This window comes from Symsagittifera roscoffensis, chromosome 5 (assembly GCF_963678635.1).
Source record: "Symsagittifera roscoffensis chromosome 5, txSymRosc1.1, whole genome shotgun sequence".
NCBI classification, from domain to species: Eukaryota; Metazoa; Xenacoelomorpha; order Acoela; family Convolutidae; genus Symsagittifera; species Symsagittifera roscoffensis.
Window position 1 is genome coordinate 34,937,678 of NC_087066.1, and position 23,344 is coordinate 34,961,021.

At 37.5% G+C, this 23,344-nt stretch overlaps 3 protein-coding genes across 4 annotated transcripts in view; all 3 read right to left on the reverse strand.

The window, feature by feature from the left end:
* The window catches only part of LOC134846008 (5'-3' exoribonuclease 2-like), a 351,354-nt gene that overhangs the window by 266,231 nt on the left and 61,779 nt on the right, over nt 1-23,344 (reverse strand). The gene's annotated exons all lie outside the window — the stretch shown is intronic.
* Nucleotides 787-4,563, reverse strand: LOC134846437 (uncharacterized). The gene is made up of 3 exons (XM_063863791.1): nt 3,247-4,563; nt 2,652-3,012; nt 787-1,546 (listed from the first exon to the last, which is right to left on the reverse strand). Exons 1-3 carry the CDS (start codon nt 4,468-4,470, stop codon nt 1,263-1,265), a joined length of 1,869 nt encoding a protein of 622 aa, XP_063719861.1. The 5' UTR covers nt 4,471-4,563; the 3' UTR covers nt 787-1,262.
* LOC134845965 (uncharacterized) lies at nt 5,213-17,675 on the reverse strand. The gene is made up of 2 exons (XM_063863109.1): nt 17,130-17,675; nt 5,213-5,969 (listed from the first exon to the last, which is right to left on the reverse strand). Exons 1-2 carry the CDS (start codon nt 17,646-17,648, stop codon nt 5,232-5,234), a joined length of 1,257 nt encoding a protein of 418 aa, XP_063719179.1. The 5' UTR covers nt 17,649-17,675; the 3' UTR covers nt 5,213-5,231.

The following is a 23,344-nucleotide window of genomic DNA, read 5'->3' on the forward strand; positions in this document are numbered from 1 at the left end:
TGAACTACTTACATCTCAATTCTTAACAAAAAACCATCAAGACCTATATAAGTCTCAACCACTCCGTTCTTTTACACTTATTTGGGGTTACGTCAGAATAAAAAGGTTACGTCAGTATGTAATTAGAAAAAAAAACAACAAACTAGAACTGTTTTGCACAGGCAGCATATATTTCAGTACTAAATGAAATGATTGAACTGAATTTTATGTAAAAACAGATATTATTTCTGGGATCTTGTTAACTATTTCCTCCCTTTGATACCTAGTAAAGAATTAACGGTTAAGCATATGAGACACATGAGCCTTGTGACGAATACCTCCCCCCTTTTGCAATAGTTACCAAGGTCGTCCATTGTATCAACCGATTAGCTTATCTACACAATTAACTGAAGCTTCAGCTTGACTTTATCAATTAAGATTCAGTTTAAAGAAGCAATGAGAAGAAAGTTAATAAGTTATTATCGAATTGGATTGCCACAACTATTGGATCATATTCGGCATATCACATTTATTTTTTTCAATCACTTCGGAGCAGAGCACAAGACTCACTGTGTTCGCTGAAAATTGATAAGAAAACTTTCAATCGTACACAAAACATGAACTACTAATTTTTAAATATATACTTACAGCCGTTCAAGCCCAATAATTTCAGCCAATAGTCCAGCTAAAATAACTCCAAAAGTCAGCGAAATGAAACATAATAGCACTTCGCAATCGTCCATTGGAAATACAATGTGCTAACAGAGCTCCTTCTAGGGCTACAAATCTCTCACAAAAAACGTTCGGTCAAATCTTTCTATTTTGAATTATCGACGATTTTGGAAAAAAAAACATGGAAAAATTTCCTAAACAAATCTCATCGGTGGTCTTCTCACTTTTGAGGAAAGACGATAACTCATGTGCGCTACCGTGCCGTCTTTCAAGCGAAGAATATCATAAAAAAACATCTGATTAAACAATTATTGTGTATATTTACATAGACAATTTTTCGCTTCTTAAGGGTAGACATTTAGACATTAAATAAGAGCATTATATATGCCTTAAGTATATACCGTCCATGATCACGCCAAGGTTTTTTATGATCAAAATTTTCAAACTGTTTTTTTTTCATGTTTTCTTTGAAAATTCAGCAATTCTGTCCCTACCGAATGATCTTGAAAAACTACTCTCAAACTTGTGTCACCATTATCGATAGACAAAATGAAGTTTCAATAAATTTTAACGTTTTGCTCATTGATAAACAGCTGGAGAGCGTCAGTGCTTCATGTAGATGAATACACGAATATGTTGATGTCACCATACGAGAAGACATTTTTGAGGATGACTTCGACTGATGCCCAGTTGAGTCCTTCCATGGAAGTACAGGCAAGCGTCCTCGGTATGCAGATGGTCTTCACATTGTTCCGCTTCGCATGATCCCGCATTAACATTAAACTCCTTTCTAGAGAGTGAAAGTCACACTTCTTTCCTCCCTGCGGCTTCGTAATCAGAGTGTAAATATATCTCTGTGGCTGGACTCTGCTATCTGCGAAGCAGTGGAGATCACCTATAAGCAATACCGAGTCAGTCAACTGTTTGCGTCTATCATTTGAAGATCACGTCACCTGTGACCGATTAGCCAGCAGATTCATTTCATATTCGCGCTTAACCGTAAAAAAAAACATTTGCAACAACCTCATGACGGATGGCTAAGTTGACACAGAGGCAAAGCTGCGCTTCAAAACACTAGCGAGAAAATGACAAAAAGTTGCTCTATAAAATAAAATTAGAAAAAGTAGAAATAAGCCTCGAATTAGTAAAACTTTTCTCATGTGCCTGATTCGAACCTGCGACCACGAGTATCAAAGTAACACTAGCCACCAATGATGCAGCTATAGATGCTAATAAATTGCCAATTCCATGCACCAAAATTTCCACAAATATAAACAAGACTGCTACTATATCAGGGCAAAGCCCTGAATGTTCCGAATGTTCCTTAATTCATATCGAATAGTTTTTGGGAAAAGGAAATATCGAAAATCTATAAATTTTGGACAATATCAAAAATCAAATTTGAGTCGTACAAAATTAAAACGACCGAATAAATTTGGAACGATTTTGTTGCGCGGGATAATTGGCCACGCATAAATAATTCGCGTTACGCTCTCAGCAAAATGAATAAATTATTCAAAGCGCGTATAATTTAGTCCAGAACATGGCCAATTCGGCAATTTTCAAACCCCCAGAAGTTTACAGAAAATAATAGGAGGTAAAATATCTTTTTAAATTTGAACTCAGGAAGTCGATATCTTCAATGGGGTATAAAAAAATTTTTGTTGAAAACTATTATTTGATCGGCGAAAATTGACTGAACCACACCGAGCATACACATTCACTTTTCTTCGAAAGTCAGAACAATTAAAGTACTACTGCGGGCTGCGTTGATCCTCACGTCCTTCGGAGACTAGGAGCCTCACGTCCTTCCACTTGTGCCACTAAAGTTTAACGCTCGGCAAACAGTAATTAAAGCAGAGAACAGATGTTACGAAATTACCAATGCTACCGATCGTGATTATAGCAAAAGAGCCACCAAATGAAAACTTTCAATTGCAAGTTAAGCTACGCTGGCTAGTGTAATTAAAATCATGCAGTCTAAAAGTAAACCTGTTCACCTCCTGTTTTCTTCGATTGACGACACAGATTTGGAATGGGACTGAATCGTCTTGAGATGTCAATAGCTACTCCGTAAGCGAACACAAACTCCTCTGAGACAGTGTAGGCGAGGCTGTGGCTAGTGGCGAACAGATCTCCTCGGATGTAAACGATAAATTTATCGATATCTAGGATGTGATCTCCCGTTGGGCCATTCTGACTAGGAGCTTGCATCGGCAATAAAGGACGATTGATGTTAGCCATCAGAGGATTCATTGGAGAAGGCATTGGTGGTGCAATGAATGGAGGTCTCTCGTGTCGAAACATCTGTGGTCGTTGCATCATCAAGTTCGCCGGGGCTCCAGGTCCCGGAAACCTCACCTGAAAAAGTAGAATCATAGAATAGAAATCTAGATCATAGAATTCGAATACTGAACAATCGAAAAGCACACATATCAAATCGTTTTCAATAGATAAACATCATTAGATTCAACGCTTACAGACGCGAGTGAAAATGCTAATGGACTCACAGGGCAAAAAACTACAAACATTTATATCAAGTGAATATCAAACAATAATAGAAAAATAAAATAGATACATGTATGAAGCACATACCCCAACCAATGAAGAGGGGCCTCCTCTACCACGCTGATTTGATCCCCCACCGCCACGCTGACTTGATCCGCCACCACCACGCTGATTTGATCCGCCACCTCTACTTGTTGCAGATCCCTCAATTCGCTTAGGACGTCTATTTTTGCCACTTTTAGGCCGCACTGGACCCGCCGCTTGCGAAGAGGCACCACCCACAGCACTGGAGGCCTCACTTCCAGCATCACTGTCATTGCCATCTGATTCCACTTGTTCCTCCATATTCAAGAGAGCATTCGAAACTGAGTCAACTCGAACAGCCGAACCACATGCTGCCTGTGAACCTGAGCATGCTGCTTTTAAGTCCTTCTCCACAGCTGAAACCTCACTTCTGGCGTCACCTTTTCCACCAGAATCAGGCTTTTGAATTTTCAACCCAGCTTGTTTATTCGACTGCTTCATCTCATTCAGAGTCTTCTCATTTTGACCACAGAGGTTCACAAAGGTTTTGAACTTCTTTTGGCTTTCCTTCGATATTTGGTTGATATTCTTCTTGATTTCATCATCTTTGTTGTTTCTCTGATGAATCTTCAAATCTTCCAGCAATTGTTCTCCTAAATCTGCCAATTTCGCCGAATTTGAATCTAGTCCAACGTACTCTTTACAAAGTTCATTCAATTCGAGTAAACTTTTAGTCCTAGCGCCGAGCAGTTGGTTCACTACGTCAATTTCAGTCAGAACTTCAAGCATCATTTGCCTTCTGTTCCGATTATCCCCAATCACTTTCTCATACACAGATATGGTTGACTCGAGGTTCGCGCGTTCTATAGCACCCATTACATCTTTCTTTTGCTTAACTTTCAGGAGCCCCACTTTATGCTCACTGTGTTCGTTCCCCCAGCACACTTCGCAGATACTGATATCACAGGTATCACAGAAATAGGACAGGAAGTTGTCGCTATGTTTGTCGCAAGACTTTGAACCAGAGCTCAGACTCCGCTTTTGTTTGTCTTCTACATCCGCAATTTTTTTCTGACCTACTAGAAAGTTGTTAAGAACATAGATCGGCCCTAGTTCTTTCACATTGATATAATGCGTCTTTCTACAATTTGGACAGTCAACTGATACATTGTTTTTGTTCATCGCTAAAATGCATCCCCTTCCTGGACCGCAAAACATGTGTCCACAGGGAAGCAGGCGTGGATCATCGAGTGTGTCGCAGCAAATGGAACATTCAAACTCATCCATTCTGTATCTAGGTCAGATAGTGTCACGCGTAGTAAATAATGAACGCTTGTCTACTTTCCCACGAATAGACCGCGCCAGGTATTTAATCCATAACGAACTGAAAATTAGGAGAGCAAAATTGAAGCATCAAAATCGAACGCAGAAAATTGCATGGAGTTGAAAACAAAATTTGTCAAAAAAGAATTCAACAGTTCATGTGATGTTAATTTCAATGAACATAGCCAACAGTCTGTTGCAAAATATTAAGAAAACTCAAAGAAACTAAGAAAAAAAAACTTTTTTTTTTTGAAAAAAAAACGTGTACTTTTGAATTTCAAAGAAAAACTATAGGGACTTAAAGCTCTTCGAATTTCAAGTACATTTTATGATTGGTACTTTTTTGATACTGTTAACCCAATTCGAAAAAACTGAATCAATAGGCAAACTTTTGATTCCGCTAGGAAATCTGAACACTGAAAACCTCTTTCGAAACTAGAAGTCGATCATATTTTTCGTGACCTTTACACTTTTGCTGTTCAATTGTAGAGTTTGCCATCTTTTCAACAAAAGAAATAACTGAAATTAAGAAGTCAAAAGTCAAACTGCGAAAACTTTCGACCTATATAAGAGTCTTCACTACGTTCATTGAATCATAAAAAATATAACGAACTTCATTATAAAGCGGTCATCTTCGATTAAATTTTTTATGAAAAATCAAACGCTCTCAAGACAAAAGCCATGGTTCTATTTGAAAAAATTAGAGTCAGAAACAACTCAAGTTATCAATCTCTCTCCAACAAGGGAGTGTTAAAATTAGTAAGTAGCACCGTCACACTGACAACTTTTTCAGCAACTGAATGCAGCTCATATGGCAAACAACTCAAACATTTAAAAGCCATTAGCCGTTTTAAATACTTTGTGGCCAGCTGGCGAATTAGCATCATTTCACGAGTTCGTACAGATTTGGGACAAACAATATAATCAACATCTAGTTTTTCATATGTTTTTATAACATCAGTCGTTATTTGTGGACCAACTATGATGTCATCTTTGGTCAGCTTTGAATGAATAAGCTCCAAGACAACTTTAGGTAAACTTTGTTTGGCACTTCCCTGAGAAAGTGGAGATATCAAATTGGCAGCTCCATTTGGGGTAATGCCGACATAAACGCTCCAAACTGTCGAAGTCTGCAACACACTGAAAGTGAATGGCTCCATTTCATAGACAGATCGTGGATCTTTCTCGCCTAAGATCTCGACTTCCAAGAGAAGTGCTCGCAAGTACCTCATTTCCACATCTTCCCTAAACTGTTTCGGCATCTGTGCATCGACTTTGTTTCTTGGCGGCCATTGAGGCAGTTTTTTCTTCACGAGTAAGCAATTGTGAATGAAACTGATCCATGTGTATACTAAAGATTTCACAATGACTGTTGACAAACTGAACCGTAACGCCAAATCTTCATCTTTTAAATTAAGCCTCAGTTTTAGCAGGAGCAAGAGCAGTTCGTCTTCAAAGAGAACCTAAATAAGTGATACAACAGCTATTGAACAAACGTCTCATAAAAAAAAAGATACTAGCGTTTAACGCTACTCAGGTGCTTTAAAAAGATTATGATCATCAAAGTTGCTTATGAACGAAATATACAAAAAACAACAAATTGAATGCAACCACAACAATAGACGGGGGAATCCATCAACGCTTTTGATTTCAAAACTTGAACAAAAAAAATTTCAACTTCAGGTTTTTGAAAGCTAAAATGGTCAATTCTCCTAAACTACTGGGTATAAGATCAGATCTTCCTATTTTTAACTCAAAAACGAAGAAATCTAAAACGGCCGACAGCATACAACTGCACAATACATACAAAAAAAATTGAACCAAAATCATTTGCAAAATCATAGTATTTGTAAATGGGATTCATAAGCCAGCGTAATTAATAGTTTAAAAAAAGTAAATTGTAAAAGGGGCCCTTCCGTTTAGGTACGGTCGTGCACAAGCTGGATAGGGCGCATACCAGCATTATATAAATACATCAATAAACAATATTGCAGGAATTAAGTCAAGTCAGCATTTAATTAATAGTAGTAGTGTACCAAGTCCCGGATCCGAAGAGGGGGGTTCTCACATAAAGCAAAATCCTAGGAAAGGGTTCTTTAATTTTTTGGAGGACCCTCATCCTAGGAGTTTGTAAACGAAAGAAAATTTCCACCCAAAAAGCAGAAGACCCCCTACTTAGGATCTAGCTAAGCTTAGCTTGACATCAAGGGACACGATACATGATTCTTTCTTATTCCAACTTGTGGGGTCCTAATTATTGGTCCTGGCAAAATTATATGAATCATATTAATTGTTATATTTGTTTCGGGCAAATGAACTTTCGACCTAGTTGAAACTTGTTAGTGAAAGTGGAATTGACTTTATGGTATATAATGAAAATTCGCCGGCGATTTCGGCAGCGTAGCTTAACTGTTGCTAGCAGTAAACTTTATTGTGAAAAGGCACCAAATTGAAATTACTCTCTAAAGGCGGCGGCCGTTTCTGGGCAAAACATACCAAATCATAAATTTGTCAAGTTTTGAAATAAAAAATGAAATTAGAGGGAACTTGAACTATTGAAGATATTGATAATGAACATTTATAATTAAGAGTGTTTTCAACTACGGAAAAAAGTCAATTTTCAAACTCTGTAATGAACGCTACGTCGTGTTTCTCGAGAGGGCAAAAGAAATTTCAAAGAAAGAACACGAGTTAAATTTAAAAGAACAATTTTATTTGAGTGAGCTTCAACAAATCACTAAGTGCATTTCTGCAAAACAAAAGTACTTAGAGAGAAAGACTTGGAGAGAAAAATCCGTCTTGGAGATAAAAATGTTTCAACAAGCTATCAAAATACAAAATTACCACCAATATCTTAATGGTATATGCAACGTCCCTATTATTTCCACTGGCTTGAAATTCAGCAGGTTGAAGAAATGTAGGAAAAATAATTAATGAAATTGTAAAAAAGCAGAGGAAATCCTATCGGTTTAAAAACAATTCACGAAATTTATACGTCTTTGAAACAAACTTATACTGATAATTCTAACCAACGAAACTATTTTCTAGCTGCATATTCTCTGTTTTTTGATAGTTCTGATAATCTTAACTACGACGTTTTAATTAAGTTGAGACTTTATGGTGGCTTGATTAGTATTGATAACTCTTCCTTGGACAAATACTTGAAAAATTCCAAAATTTTACGATTGCACGCTATTTTGCACAATGCCGCCGGATTTATACACGAGTTTTACCAAGAGGCTCCCACGAACTGTTACATGTTGCCCTGGAACCGTAACAACAACTTATTGGGAAATTTGAAAGGAATAGCTTTCTGCCTTACCAGTAAGCTGAAAAAAAACAGTTTTCAAGTTTATCATTAACTTGAAAGCTAAGCGAGAGATCAGTTGTGTTTGACGTGGAAGGCTTTTGTTACAAGAAGAACACCTTTGTGGTTAAAGAATTAGCAATAACAACCTCAGACTACAGCGACCGCCTCATTTTTTTTTACCTCCAATGAATTTCAATATACTACCAAAGCTCGAACAAAAGCTTACAACTGGTTTACAAATTATTTACACGGACACCATTGCGAAAACGGTAATTACCTTTACTTAAACTTTAATAAATCACTTCAGAGTTTTCTGTTGAGAAATCTTAGTGCCGTTTTTTACGCTAAAGGCAAAGGAAAGAAAATAATTTTCGGCCATGTACTTGGACCGAAAAGTTGAAACCCTCGATGATTTGGGCTGTCCTCGGGCTAAAAACTTATAGTTCAAAAACTATCCAAGTTTTTGAACAATAATCGAAACTATCCAATGAATTTCAATATACTACCAAAGCTCGAACAAAAGCTTACAACTGGTTTACAAATTATTTACACGGTCACCATTGGGAAAACGGTAATTACCTTTACTTAAACTTAAATAAAACATTTCAGAGTTTTCTGTTGAGAAACCTAGTGCCGTTTTTTATGCTAAAGGCAAAGAAAAGACAATAATTTTCGGCCATGTACTTGGACCGAAAAGTTGAAACCCTCGATGATTTGGGCTGTCCTCGGGCTAAAAACTTACAGTTCAAAAACTATCCAGTTTGCAATAGACATATACCTCATTACACCTGCAGGAATCATTGCGCCCTGAAGAAAAGCAAGGTTTTTTTATGATTGGTTAAAAAATGAACAACAGCGAGAGATCAGCGAAAGTGGAGACTTACCTATCACAAAACTCAAGGCTTTGTGCGTGGATGACTCCAGAGCGTGACAATGAAATTTTATTAACAAGAATAGAGCGTATTGATTGCAGCGGCCAAATTTTTCGGAGGGAGCAAATAATAATTTCCGAAGAAGTTGTCTACATTAAAAAGATTTTTTCCAGTTATTGATCAATTTGTATTCTTCCAGAGATTCAAGTTTATCAGAAAAGCTAGCCAGCAAGCGAGCAGTTGTACCCATCTTTCCGAACTAGTCTTAGTACCCAAACGTCATCCAGGAGTTCAGATGGATCTAAACAGCAAAGAATTGCCAGTTGAGATTAAGACGATTGTGAAGAGGATACGGTGAAGAAAATAATGTACTACGAAAAAACTGCAAATATCCCAGCAAACTATGTTCTAAAAATGAATGACATAAGAAATAGAGACTTCACACATTATGTAATTTTGTACTGTTCATAATCCTTATTATATTTAACTTTTTTACAAGCTTCATTTTCAGAGAGAAAAAGTCTAACGCAGTCGGTAGAAAAAACCGTTTCTCAAATGTCAGAAACAACAGCAGCAGTAGATGAACCTGACGCAACAAAAGTAACAAAAATTGTTTATAACAAAACAAACAGTGAAACAACATCATGGAAGTTTTGTAACAATCTAACTTTGCCAAGGTCTGAATTAGTTTTTGTTGCGCAAATGTAGTAATTCTAATTCTACTAACTTTCTGCAATCTCAAACCTTCAGTTTGGTTCTTGATTTCATCCGGCTTGGTTGGTCATGTATTACCAAACCCAAGCATATGAATCAAGTGACAGATACTTCGACAAGAGTTGGCAATAGTGGGACACTCAGGATCCGGGAAAACTGAGTTAATTTTCTAACTTTTGATGGAAAAATTTTTTTACCTTTGATGGAAAAGGTAAAACCTCACAACTTAATTATGACTGCTAACCTCACAACTTAATTATGACTGCTGCAGAATTTATTCTAATTCCGAAACACTTATAAGTTAAAGAGCAATCACATGCTGCACGTGTTCTTCACGATAAAAGTATTAAACATAAAAACGCTCAACTATCGTACCTTAACCGGCTTAGATCCCTAACTAGTACCTGCTCAAACTAGTAAGACTATTGCAACGAAAGCAACATTTACTGAAAGAGCAGAGCCCCAACAAGAAAAACGATAGACGGACCGAAAGTATTCAAGGACAGTCACAGTGCAAAAACCATACTTGAAATTATAAAAAAAACTCACAAAAAAAACGATTCAGATTCTCCAACGTCATAAAAGACGGAGGCGAAAACAAAACAATGGGAAAATTAGCAAAACTGAAGAAAATTTTTTAAAAACTAACTACAGTGACAGAGGTCCCGCGTTATTTGGTAGTATGAACAACTTGATAAAAGCAACCAATTTGTCGCGACAAAAAAATGAACATTTCCTTCACACTGAAACTAATTACACAAAATATCGAAATGTTATCCGAAAAACGCCGCGACTCAAGGTCATAGTTTACGATATCGACGAAATCTGGTCATTAGATCTGGCCTATGTTGATAAATTTGCCAAGTACAACCATGATGTTAAGTATCTGCTTGTTGCAGTTGACTGCATGTCCCGCTATCTCAGAGTGCAACCCTTAAAATCAAAATAAGCTGCTACAACAACAGAAGCGTTCGATAAAGACTAAACAACCGAAAAAAGTATGGGTGGACAGGGGCACAGAGTCTAAAGGGTCCTTTCGAAGCAATGAGTAAAAACAAAAAGAAAAAAAACATATAGCAGAGAGCGAGAAAAAGTCCGCATTCGCTGAGAGAAATATCCGTTCCTTAAAAAATCTTATTTATAAATACTTGGAGGATAAATGGACATACTCATGCAATGACAAATTGCAAGATTTTTTAATTCAATTAATTCGAGAACAAATCGTGTCACAAATATTGCACTAAACAAAGAAACTAAAAAAGATGTTACTCGCCTGATTTCATTAAGAGCAGAACAGTCATTGAAATTAGTTCGACGTCGAAAGCTTTATGTTGGTGATTATGTTAGACTCGCCGAAGTAGCCATACCTTTTCGCAAGAGTTACAAACGATCGTTCACTGATGAAGTGTTTGAAATTTTTTGACATACCAACACGAAATCCTCCAACATACAAATTGATTGATACTAACAGAGAACCGATTGAGGGAAAATTTTACGAGTCTGAACTTATTCGCGTTCTAGAGAAGGAGAAATCATAAGCAATCATGATTGAGGGCACTTCCAGCCTTTTCACCCATAATGTTCTCGCTTCCTTCACAATTACCCTAGTTTCGACAGCATCAATGAGCGTTTTCAAAAAAAACTGGCCAACTTCAAAAACCTCCTGAGTGAAGAAATAAATTTGCAAGGTGAATGGAGAGTAGCAGTTAGAGAAATTATCTTCCCTACTCGATAAGCAACGTAACTGACAACAACATTGTGTACTACAAAAAAGATCGGTTTATAGCAAGCATGAAGTGTGAGAAAGACAAGATCTCCAGGCCTTACTTTAGAAAAAAGCAAAACTAACAAAAGGAGAGTACACGAGCATTTAAAAAGTACTGGATGAGATTTGTCTTAAGACAGAATTAGAATTGGATTGCTTATAGATCCCATAACCAAACATCTTTCAATATGGCTGCATTATTGGGAAGGTATAACTTATTCAAGCCCGCAAACTCCTAGTCTACTTGGGTTCAAAGGCGTCAGAGATGGAACGGATTATGATATAAGTTACAAACAAGGAAGCTCGAAACATAGCACATTCACTACCCAAGATCTTATTGCTGACTATCCCGTTGAGTTATCTGCTGGTACTCAGCTGATGTTTATTTACCTGGACACAATTCATTATCAAATAGCCGGAGACACAAAAGCAACCCAATTACGAGTCATTGATACAAATCGTCGAGTGAAAAACGGTTATGCATGTTTAATTGAACCGAATCATCGTAAAGTATTAAGCAACTTGGACTTTAAAAAACTTTTTGTCAAAATATTTCTTAAGAACTTGCGCACAGAACCTGGAGGACTTGTTCCTTTTACTGGAGAATTATTTTGAAAAACACGGCCACTACCCTGAAAAAGTCAGTATGTTGAGACAGCTGTACCACGGTCTCGGAATGATAATAACTCACCTCGAAAAACTTCTTCATTTCCGCCAAAGTCATTAGATGGCACCCTTTGTCGACCTCAACACCCGATGAAGAGCTTTCGAATCATAGGAATGAGAGAGAACTTCTTCAGAAGTCAGATTTGAGTACGATGAAGAGCTTTCAATTCATTGACGATCAATTAGCCACAATCAGCTTTTCAGTAACAAAAATATTATGAGACAGACCTATGATAGTTGGTGCGACCATCCTAGACCTCGCCCAGCAATTCATGTTTCAATTTCATTATAAAAAAAAGAAACTGAATCTAAACTTGGTACTAATATACTCCGACCCGGATAGCTTTATTTATGCCATAACAACTGACGACGTTTACCAGAGAAAATAAAAGCTGACTTCGACATTTCAAATTATTATGAGACATTTCAAATTAAAAGCTGACTTCACCATTTCTAATTCGACGATACCAACAAGAAAACTGTGCAGAGTTTAAAGACGAGACTGGTGGGACCCGATCAGAGAATTCGTCGTTAATGGTAAAAAAAAATCCCAACTTAAGCCACCCTTCCACCCCCATTCCTCCCTTTCTATTGAAAAAATACCGCTACCACCACCACCAAGCTCCCTTCCTCCCCCCTTCATTTGTTGCAATTAACTTTGGGCATTTAGCTGATTTAGGAAACCTTATACAATGTTGCCTAAACGTTGATTTAACTGAAAACATGTTTCTTTCTTCTTTTTTCCTCTTTTTTAATCATAATTTAGAGTTTTCTGCTCTTTGGTAAAACGAATGAAACTTTGTTCAGTATAAATTGAGTTGCTGAAGTGAAATGGAACGATCCCCTGCCTTGTCGAAAAGAATAATAACTTGGCTACTGTATAGAAGACACTCAAAAATTGAGTGCCAAAGGAATAAAACGGAGTGCACAGCGAGAACTGGTCCACCAAACCTTCAGGGACATTATTCACTGGAAAAACAATGATAAGGTACAACTATACAATAGTTTCGAAAGGTCACACTAATATGACAGTGAAACAAAACAAACTTGCATTATCACCATTCGACTCAAAACGTTTTCTACTTTTCGACAACTCCATTTGGCCATAAAGCCGCCGAAGAAATTGCTTTTCTAGAATTCATTTACATGGACACCTAGTGGGCCAACTCATACAAGGAAGCTGGTAACAGTTCGCCCGAATTTCAACTTCCGGATTGGGGATTTTTACGGCGGCCCTACTCAGAAACAGAGCTGCGAGAAGAAGAAGCGTCTAGTAGCCGAGTCCGTGAACGTCCCCCTATAAATGACCCATTTAATTTATCGAAAGCTTCAGAAGAAAGACCATCTACAAAACCTCGCAAAAAAAACCAAAGCAAAAAACATTAAATTCTGAAACATTTGAGATGATTATTACTGCTCGTCCTTTTTATACTTCGACTCAAGTTGTTTGGGTTTTTACCAATTTACCACTAATAAAATATTCGTATTGGGCTCAATCACTGTTTTATCATAAAAAGCTTCAGGCAAATAAACTAGTTGAAGCAATCAAAGTGTTAGTTCAAACAAAAATGTGAAATCATTTGATTCAGTTTTAAGAACAAACTTTTAGACAAATCTTCGACGAAAAGAAAGAAAGCCAGGAAATGATATCCACATGAAACTAGGACGAAAAAGAAAAATTTAGGAATTAGAATGGTTAACTTTAATTAACACATGAAAAAGGACCGCTTTACAGGGAATTAGAAGGAATTATTGTATCGAGTCTCGGTTGTTAAGCTCCGCTTAACAAGGTCTTAAGGAGGGGGTCTTTTACTTTAGGGGTGGGAACTTAAGGACACTTTTCCTAGGATTTTGCTTTATGTGAAGACCCCCCCTTTAGGAAGGACCTCCCTCCCCTTAGGATCCGAGACACGAAACAAAAATACTATAATTTAGAAAAATCAGACTTTTTTTCTTATTTTATTGTAAGCTTAACGAAAAAATTTGGAAATATCACAGAAAGAAAAAATGGAACATTTAAAAATTTGACTAACAAAATTAGGATGAGAGACCACATCTGCATCCGCTGGTGGTAGGCTGACATCACCCCTTATCGACAATTTCTCTTCTAAATTTAGCTTTTTTGAAAGTGTTCAAAAAAGACAAAAACACCAAAATTATGATCTTAGGATTTTTGAAAAACTTTGAAAAAGCATAACAAATGGTATATCTCCGAAACTACGATGATTTGAACAATCATAGTTAAAGATACTATCTGAAACCTCTGCGAGTACCTTGAGGCCATCCCACTATAAGCTGAAGTTTGGAATAAAATTCAAATTTTGAAAAATTTTTATTTTAATTCTAGCTTTTTTTTTATTGAAACTTTCAAAAAAAAATATATTAAAAGAGGTCATATCGCGAATAGCAAAAAAAAATTTGAGCAGTTACATTTGAAGGCAAGATTTCCAAGACCTCAGGGCACCTCGACAGCACCTGACTAAAGGTTTAGGAAATTCTAATAATGAAAGCTAAATTTTCTGAAGTCATAAAAAACATCTTATCTCTGAAACTCAAAAGATTTGAGCAGTTTCATTTGAAAGCAAAATTTGCAACGCCTGAGAGTACCTTTACAGCATCTCACACTAAAGAATTCTATCAAAAGTTTGCATTGCGAAAAATGTAACTGTAGGGTCCCAAAGCATTCACACTCCAACTATGCATGGTTACTCCCAATTACATCCAAGCTACCTTTGGCTGCAAGACAGACTTGCAAAAATTGGTTTTTATTCATTTGTACATTAGTTACCTCACATAGTGAGCTCCTTAAAATTCGATCGAATCGCTCCGAAAAACCACTTTGCAAAAAAAGCACTTGTACGCAAAAAATTACAAAGTTTTGTAATGCTAAAGCAATTTTTCAGCTGGTAAAAACCATATTGAGCATCCAGCTCGTCAAAACCTCTCGAAACTAGTTTTGTTTTCGGTTTAAGTTTTGCTTTAAAGGCCTCGGAGCTCTATCTTATAGTCTTCGGCAATATTTCCATCATCTAAACACCATGCGTCAACTTCGAATTAGAATTTTTTACTAGCGTCTGTATTGTTCCATAGAAGGAAGGAGCCTTGGGTACACAATGGTGTACTCCATCCTACCGGCAATGATGGAATTTCCGTTATAAAGGTTGCTAGGGTTGCTGTGGACGCAATGAATATATTTGTGCAACTGCCGGCGGTTCGAAAAAAACATGATTCAATATAATTTCTTCAATAAGCGAAATATAACGGTTACTTAAATTTATTTTAAGTTAAACTGGGCACTTCGGGTTTTCCTTAAGCTCCATGTTTCTAGGGAGTGTTCAGCTATTTCAACTAGTCGTTTAGAACCACATGTCACCTGAAATATAATCTAGTGAAGGCGATAAGTTTTGCTCCAAAAACGAACGGTCTCAACAGTTCGGGTAATTTACCTTCTCTAATAAGGTTTAGGAGTTTAGTAAGAGATTTAAAGAAACTGAGCCCCGCATTGCCGTTTGATTTACAAATAAGGTCTTCAAAAAACATTGTCCAGACTGGCTACACAACCATTTGGAAAAGACATTATTGCTTTGTAAACCTCGAACTCAGTTACGAAATGCTATAGTTTTCCGCGTTTGGGTTATTAATATCAGCTACTTTATGAAGCTTAGATAGTAATTTTTTGATAGTAAGGAGTCAAATAAGGTTCATCTTGTCATCCGAAGCGAAAAGTCTTACTCATTACTATATATTTCCCTCGTCCAGCGTGCTACTGAGTAGCTTTATTACCTGCTCAAGATCTGTCCGGGGTCAGTCTTGACCTTTGGGGAAGGGGTATGGCAGTGAAAAAATATTGTCTTTTAGTTTTTTGTTTATAAGGGAGCTGAAAGCTGTCGCTTGTTTACGGCCACTTTTGGGTTTTTCTAAAAAAAAAAGAAGACGTCAAAAAAAACTAGCCAAGAAAGACGAAAAAACCGAAAACTTAGATCTATGAAAAAGATATATTGAGTCACTCACCGTCAGAACAAAAAAGCTTCAAACTTTCTTTGCTTGTCGAATGCAACCATATGAGTTCAAATAACAGACCAAAACCTATTAAGCCAAAAAAGGAAAATAAAAAAAGACGAAAAAAATTCAAAAAAAAAACTTACAAAAGTTATTAAGTCCCACTCAAAACACACTCACACACAAAAATTTTCCGCTTGTCGAAAGAAGCAACATGAGGTACTGAAGCCCATTTATATGGGCCGAAACCTATCAAGAGGAAAACAAAGGAAAAGAAAAAACATAAAAAGCCCAAAAAATGTCAAAAAATCTGCGACAATTTCATCTGCACCAAAAAGCATGCTAACTACAGTCGATCGTACAACCAAAAACAACAAATGTTTGAATTTTAACCAATGACAAAACAATTTTTCTGTTTATTTAAATCACTTTATTTAAAGAGCCTAGGAGGCTGATTTAAAGTTTTCCACAATTTCATTTAGAGACATCTACAACTATTATATAATACCAAAGAAGGTTATTCGAAAAAAAAACAAAAGAAGAAGCCGACAGAAATGAAGCCGACCGGACTCAGTGCCAATTTGTACACACAAAAATGGAATCCTACAAAAACTCGTTTGCACTTTTTAACGTAGAACTAAATACTGCGTCGTAACTGCATGGAGCTAACACAAACACCACGCTAAGCAACCATGCACTTTTCACCATTGTTACCATTGGAAACAAAGTACCACTAGAGATGAGTCCATGAGAGATGAGTCCTGTCTGAAGTTTATTACGGACTAAAAAAGTCTAGTACCCGATTAAAAACACTGCTAGCACAAGGTTAACAATTGGAAATTCTTAGGGTCGCTAAGAATTACATTTACATAATTGATATGATACCAGTTTGAACAACAATCACATCTAAACCAAATTAAAAGTCGTGAAGGTTTTAAGCATTCTTTCCATGTATTTTCCTTGTTGTTTTTCCTCATCTTGACTGCGCGGTTTAAGAGTTAAAAAAAAGAAACTTGACTGGGCACAAGGTTACTGAACTAACCCGTAATGAAAGGGCGGGAATTTTCCAGATGAAGAACCAGTTAAAATTATAATTCAAAAAATATATCAATTCTTAAAAAGGAAATTTTTCCCCCAGACCAGAGACCTACTTGAATGACCTGGCTCTAAAACTCCTCAAAGGGTGCTCGACAAACAGGCACCAACATCAAACATATCACATCTATTTATAAGTTTAGCACAACAATTAGGATAAAGGTAGATTATAACCAAGTGTATCAAAACAAATCAGTCTTACCGTTCTGACTAATCCTCTTTTTCCGTAAAGACTTGAACGGCTGACATTAGTCTCACCCACGCCATCGAAATGGACATACATCATTCCGGGGCACATGTTGTCGCAATCCAATAATTTAAATAGCAGCCAAAATGAGTCGATGTTTTGTAACCCTGTTATAGCCTCGAATTCATCGTTACTCAAGTTTGACATCTTCTGAATGCAAAACTGAGCATCATTTTTTAGCTTCGGAGAATGAATGATTTTCAATTCATCAAACGTTATCGGTTGGCTGCAATCATTATCTTCGACTTGACTCTGACATTCGTCCTGTATGGTGTCCAAAAACTTTGTCACTTTGAACTTTGGAAAATCATGGGACAAACTTTTCCTCAATTCCTGAAATGAATTCAATAACCTCTTTTCATCTAGATCGCATCGCTTGGACTCAGTCATTTCCATGTCGAGATCCGATTTTCGCTTCATGGCTGAACCCAACAGATGTATTGACAAATAATGTGACAACCCATCTGAAACCATAGTTTTATATTGACTCTTTTCTATCAATTTTCTGAAGTTGAGAAATTTCCCTTAAAAAGGCAATTCGGTAGACAAAATTGAACAAATGTTTGATTTTTTTTTTACACAGAGGCGAAGCTGTGCTTCGCAAGCACTAGCGAGAGCACGACAAAAAAAGCAGCTTGATGAAGTGAAATGTTTTTTTCTTCTTTTAAATAATCAGAAGGTCAAAAGTAACATAGAATCTGCAGTTACCGTCACGAGTCCCTTCATCCAATTATCCAGTCGAAATTGTTGAAATTTTCAATATATGAAGTAGTAGTACTCGTATAAGACTTTAATTATTAGAAGAGCAAATTTGAGAATGCGTTTAAATTGTAAATTCAAAAAAACGTTTTCGCACATTTTCGTGCATCTTCAGGTTTTAAAAATTCTAAACTATCTGTACAAAATGATCAAAGATCAAAAAAAGTGTCATACACATCGTTACTTCAAAATTTTGAAAAATTCAACCAATCAAAACTTTACAAATATCACTGAAATTATGTAACAACTATTATGTAACATTGAGAAAATTTTTGCTAAAAAGTAAATTTCAAACGTTTTCGCAACTATGTGCATCGTCAGGATTTTTACAATAAACTACTCTAAATGACGATAAAACATCAATTTACAAATTTTATTTACAATAAATCACATACAATTTGGTTCTAAGCCATCATGATAAAAAATTAGCCAATCACAGTTGACCTCTAAATTACTATTAAGATTAAAATACTTTTAACCTCTAAAATTAATTAAACATTTTAAAATTAATTTGTCTGGAAGTTTCTGAGTCATAATTTCGATTTAGACATGTACGTTTTGAATAAAAAACCAAAAATATTTTGGGACTAAATTTTCAGTGTTAACTCCCTGCTCCTAAACTCATCGCGCGTGTTCAAGCCCGGTTTCTCTTTCCTGATATGTATTGCCTCTAGTGTTAGCAATTTTGTTTGGTTGTTTGACCTATCTATAATTTCCCAACTAAGATCTGCGCTATTTCCCTCAACTCAAGTTGGCATTGCTGAAGGTGGAGTCCTACCGGTGAGTCTGCTTTCTTATGTTCCTCAATTCTAGTGGTCAAATGTCGAACAGTTTGTCCGACATAGGTGGAAGTGCATCCACTACAGGACAGTTTATAAACCACTCTTGACTTGAGGTCATTAGAAAATGCTGACTTCAGTGATGGTAAAAATGATTGTAGTTTTCTTGTGGTGAAAACCACTTGAACATTAGTTAATTTTCGTAACCTGTTAGCAAAATATTGGCTCTGGTTACCTTTATAATGCACCATCAGCATTGGGGGCTTCACATCCTTTGGTGATTGAACTGACAAACCCCTGTCACAATCCAGGGGCTTGCCCTTACCCTCGATGATCTTGCACAAGGCGTCTGAAGCCACCTTTGCGGACCAATTTTCAGGGTACTGATTTGTCAGTCATTGCGCCCTATTAGTTTCCATAGCCTTATCAAATTGCTCCCAGCTAGATGTACTCCTAAAAACCCTGTATACAGTGCCTTGGATAACACTACGCTTATACTGAGTTGGGGCGCAGCTTGTATAGTTCAGTATAGTCCCTGTATCTGTTGGTTTTTGATACCAACTGCAAGTTACACGCCTACCCTGCGATACATTTATGTTCAAATCCAGGAACGACAAATTCCCCTCCGAATTAATTTTCTCTTGAGTGAACTGCAAATTTGGATGACGAGAAATGGCGGCATCGAGAAGACAACTCGGCTCCCCTCTGACTGTTCTAACAATGTCATCCACATACCTGAGGAACAATTTCACCTGGGGAGTATCCTTTTCCTTGTTCTTAGCTCGGAAGCAGCTTTCACAGTACCAGACTATCTCGGTTATTGATGCGTATACGTCATCGGATATTTTTCCGCATTTTAGATGATAGTAGTTTCGGCAACTCTCGCATTCAACCCCCTTTGATCTATATGTGACTTTCCTGCTGCAACATGGGCACAAGCCGTTTTTGTCATTGATTTGCTGTACCCCCGTTCCCACCGGTATTTGTTGTCGTAGAGCAAATTCGTATTCTTTCAGCAATAAGTTTGCCAGAATTACAGCGAGGGACGCGCCCATTGCTAAACCATCAACTTGTACATACCATGAATCATTACACTTGAAATATACTTTGCTGACCGCCATATTCAAAAGCCTTTTCATGGTTGCTCTTTGAATTTCAGGAGGAGACTCCTGGCTGTACAGCTTCTGTAAAGCAATTTCAATTGCCTCCTTCAGGGGAACGTTGGTGTACAAACTTTTCACATCAAGACATATTATGGTTTCATGGATATTATGTGGATATTATGTAACATTTTTAAATATTTTGTCACAAATTTCTGAGATTTTTCATCCTTTCTGTTTTCACAATTTCGTTTTGTCGCTAATTTTTATGCTAACATGTAAGTTGTTTCAAAATATTGTTGTTATAGCCAGAATTTTTCGATTCTGGAACTATAGCCTTAGTGTCAGCTCCCTACTTCTAAACTCGTCGCGCGTGTTAATTGCCGGTCTCTCGTTCCTAAGGTGCAGCGCCTCTAATGTAAGTAACTTAATGCTGCTGGACGCCTGGTCGATTATTTTCCAATTAAACTCAGACTTACCACTCTCACTACCTCACTGCATTTTATGCTGTCCAACTGGGGTATCCTCTTTTCGGTGTTCCTGAATCCTTGTGGTGAGATGTCGGACCGTCTGGCCAACATAGATGGATTTGCACACACAACATTCAAGTCTGTACATCACTTTTGATTTCAGTTCACTGGAAAAGGAGGACTTTAGAGAGGGCGTACAAGTTTTCATTTTCCTCGTCGTGAATATTATCTGCGCATTGGTGATATCGCGCTTTTTTTGCTAAAGTCTGACTGTGATTCCCCCTATATTGGACCATCAAGATGGGTGGTGAATCACTGCTATAATCACAGTGCTTCTTTTTCTCAGCCATGTTCTTTTTGTTTTTGCACCCCCACCCCTGATGATTTTTCAAAAGCATGGGATGCAACATGCGACGGTCAACTTTCCGGATATTGGTTATCCAACCACTGCTCACGGTTGATTTTCATAGCTTCATCATATTCTTCCCATGTTGACGTACTGCCGAAAACCCGGTGAACAGTTCCTTCAATCACGCTTCTCTTGTACTGAAGGGGGGCGCAGCTTCTAAAATTTAGTATGGTACCTGTATCTGTTGGTTTTTGATACCACCCACAGCTACTTTTGTCAACACTAATTTGTAAATCCATAATTGCCAAATTTCCGTTTTTGTCCAAATTTCCAAAATCGCCAAATTTCCTACTTTTGTCAACACTAATTTGTAAATCCAAAATTGCCAAATTTCCGTTTGTGTTTGGTGTCTCTTTTGTGAACTGTAAATTTGGAGGTAGTAAATTTGCAGCCCGAGCACTTTTTCAGGATCACCCTTCACTGTTCTCACCATATCGTCAACGTAACGGAGAAATAACTTAGCTTGTTGCACTGACTTATTTTTCTCTCTTGTTGCGATGCATTTTCTACAGTACCAGACGGTTTCACTTATTTTTCGATACTCATCATCTGATATATCACCGCATTTTACGTGATACCAGTTCAAACAGCATTCACATTCTACACCTTTTGACCTGTACGTGACTTTCTTATTGCACTCGGGACATATTCCGTTAAGATCATTCTCGGGCAAAAACATTTCGGGAATATCCCTCGATAGTGCAGTTTCGTACTGCTTCAGCCAAAGATTCGCTAAAATAACGGCAAGAGATGCCCCATTGCCAAACCACTTTTCTGAACGTACCATGTTTCATTGCACTTGAAATGGACTTGACTAACTGCCATGTTCAACAGTCTCTTCATGGTTTTCCTAGCAATTGATGGTGGTTCATCTTGCTCATACAGTTTTCTCACAGCTATGTCTATTGCTTCTTTCAGTGAAACATTTGTGTACAAACTCTTCACATCAAGAGACATCAAATTTTCATTGGCTCAAGATTTGTGCTCTCTAAGATTTCTCTCGCATCTAGTGAGTTGGTTTCGATGTTTGCGCCCTCAATTTTCTCGAAAAATTTTGCAAGAACCTTGTTCAAGTTATAATAAGAGCTACCAGGCAAGGAGAGGACCGGTCTTAATGGGGTATTCACTTTATGCACTTTCGCCAACCCATAAAGCCTGGCGGGCTGCCCCCAGTAGACCTCATCCTTGTGTGGAGACTCTCACTTATTTCATCTTTTTTTATCATAGCCAACAACTCTTTATTGATGTCTCTTTCTATCTTCAAAACAATCGCATCACTTGTTCCTTTACTTTTGCTGAATTGATTTGAGTCTAATGTATCCGACAACTTGTTCTCGTAGGTGTCCTTTCTCCTTACACAAAAACCCACGCCTTTGTCATACGGTACCGCAACTAATCCATTACTCTTCAGATACTTTCGGGCCTTCTCAACGCTTTTGTCAGATGGTGTTTGTTTCACCCTTTTAGCATAGCTTTTTGCCACCGCTTCGATCTCACAAAGGGCCTCCCTGGGGACTTTACGATTTTTGGGATCCGATAGAAAGATGTCAATGTCGGCGAGAAAGTGTGTCTCATTAAATTTATCCCTCACGGGATGCTTCGGCCCTAATGCCAACACTTGTTGTACCCAATTTGGTAATTCAATATTATCAAGAGCTCTTACCGAACCCTCACCTTGCTTCCCTAGAGGTCGGTCTTGCCTTTCTGATAGTTTCATTAGCTTCTTCTGATGGGTTTCTTTGACTGTTGCTGTTTTTTACCGAAGGCCTAAATATTTAAGACTTAAATATTTAATTACCGAAGGCCAAAACTTCTCATCTACACCCCTCGGTACTGCGCCTCTCGCCCTTTCTAGTTTGACTTCAACGTTTTTCTCATCTGTCCTTGCCTTGTTTACCTCCGTTCTTAGAATTTTTCTCTGAAAACTGTGTACCGCTTGGTTCGAAAAGACCCCATTTTCCGGTACCCTGAACCTTAAAAAATCAGATATAATGTCATTTTCTAGACAAACTCTCAAAAATTTAACACGTTGGTGACAGTTGATAAACTTAACATATATGGACGCATAATCACGGACTAATTTCCAAATGAGTTTGTTTTTCAAAGTCCAAATCAAGAATGGAGGTGGGAGTACAACTGTGCTCATTGGTTTGCAGGCCACGAGGAATAAACCCCACGTGACACAAAGCAACTCAAATAACTCAAGTTTAACTCACCCTCTCCGTTGAAGCCTCCTCGTCAGTCGGACCATCAGTTGCCTCGCCTATGTTCACCAGTCCTCTTTTCTCCGCCCTCCTTCTCGATTGAGATTTCTTTTTCGTGTTTGAATGAAGCTTGGACAAGACAGCTGGCAGGTTGTCTTGGTGTTCGAACACAATCCTCAAAGACTTTAGCTCCAACTGGACGTCCTGGTGCAGTGCCTGATATTCGTTGACCAGCTCCGTTCTTCTCTTCCTCTTTGAAATGAGACACTTTGTAATAGGAATGACAAGAATACCCGAGCTGATCAGCTGGTTCCCGATATCCGGTGTACCGTTTCTCTGACAGTATACAATTGCGCTGATATTTGTCAGTGTCTTCAGGATTTCTGTCAATTCCTCTACAGTGCAAGCTCTTTAATTGTTTGTGCGGTGGCTGTTGATAGAATTATTGA

What these genes read in the sequence shown, in the direction of transcription:
- LOC134845965 (XM_063863109.1), bottom strand. Translation starts at nt 17,648, where the DNA reads ATGGTTTCAGATGGGTTGTCACATTATTTGTCAATACATCTGTTGGGT. An exon ending in AAAGAGGATTAGTCAGAACG is followed by an intron (nt 5,970 to 17,129) that starts GTAAGACTGATT and finishes TCACTTATTTAG; the next exon opens with GTTCTCTTTGAAGACGAACT.
- LOC134846437 (XM_063863791.1), bottom strand. Translation starts at nt 4,470, where the DNA reads ATGGATGAGTTTGAATGTTCCATTTGCTGCGACACACTCGATGATCCA. An exon ending in GCCCCTCTTCATTGGTTGGG is followed by an intron (nt 3,013 to 3,246) that starts GTATGTGCTTCA and finishes CTACTTTTTCAG; the next exon opens with GTGAGGTTTCCGGGACCTGG. An exon ending in TCAATCGAAGAAAACAGGAG is followed by an intron (nt 1,547 to 2,651) that starts GTGAACAGGTTT and finishes TATTGCTTATAG; the next exon opens with GTGATCTCCACTGCTTCGCA.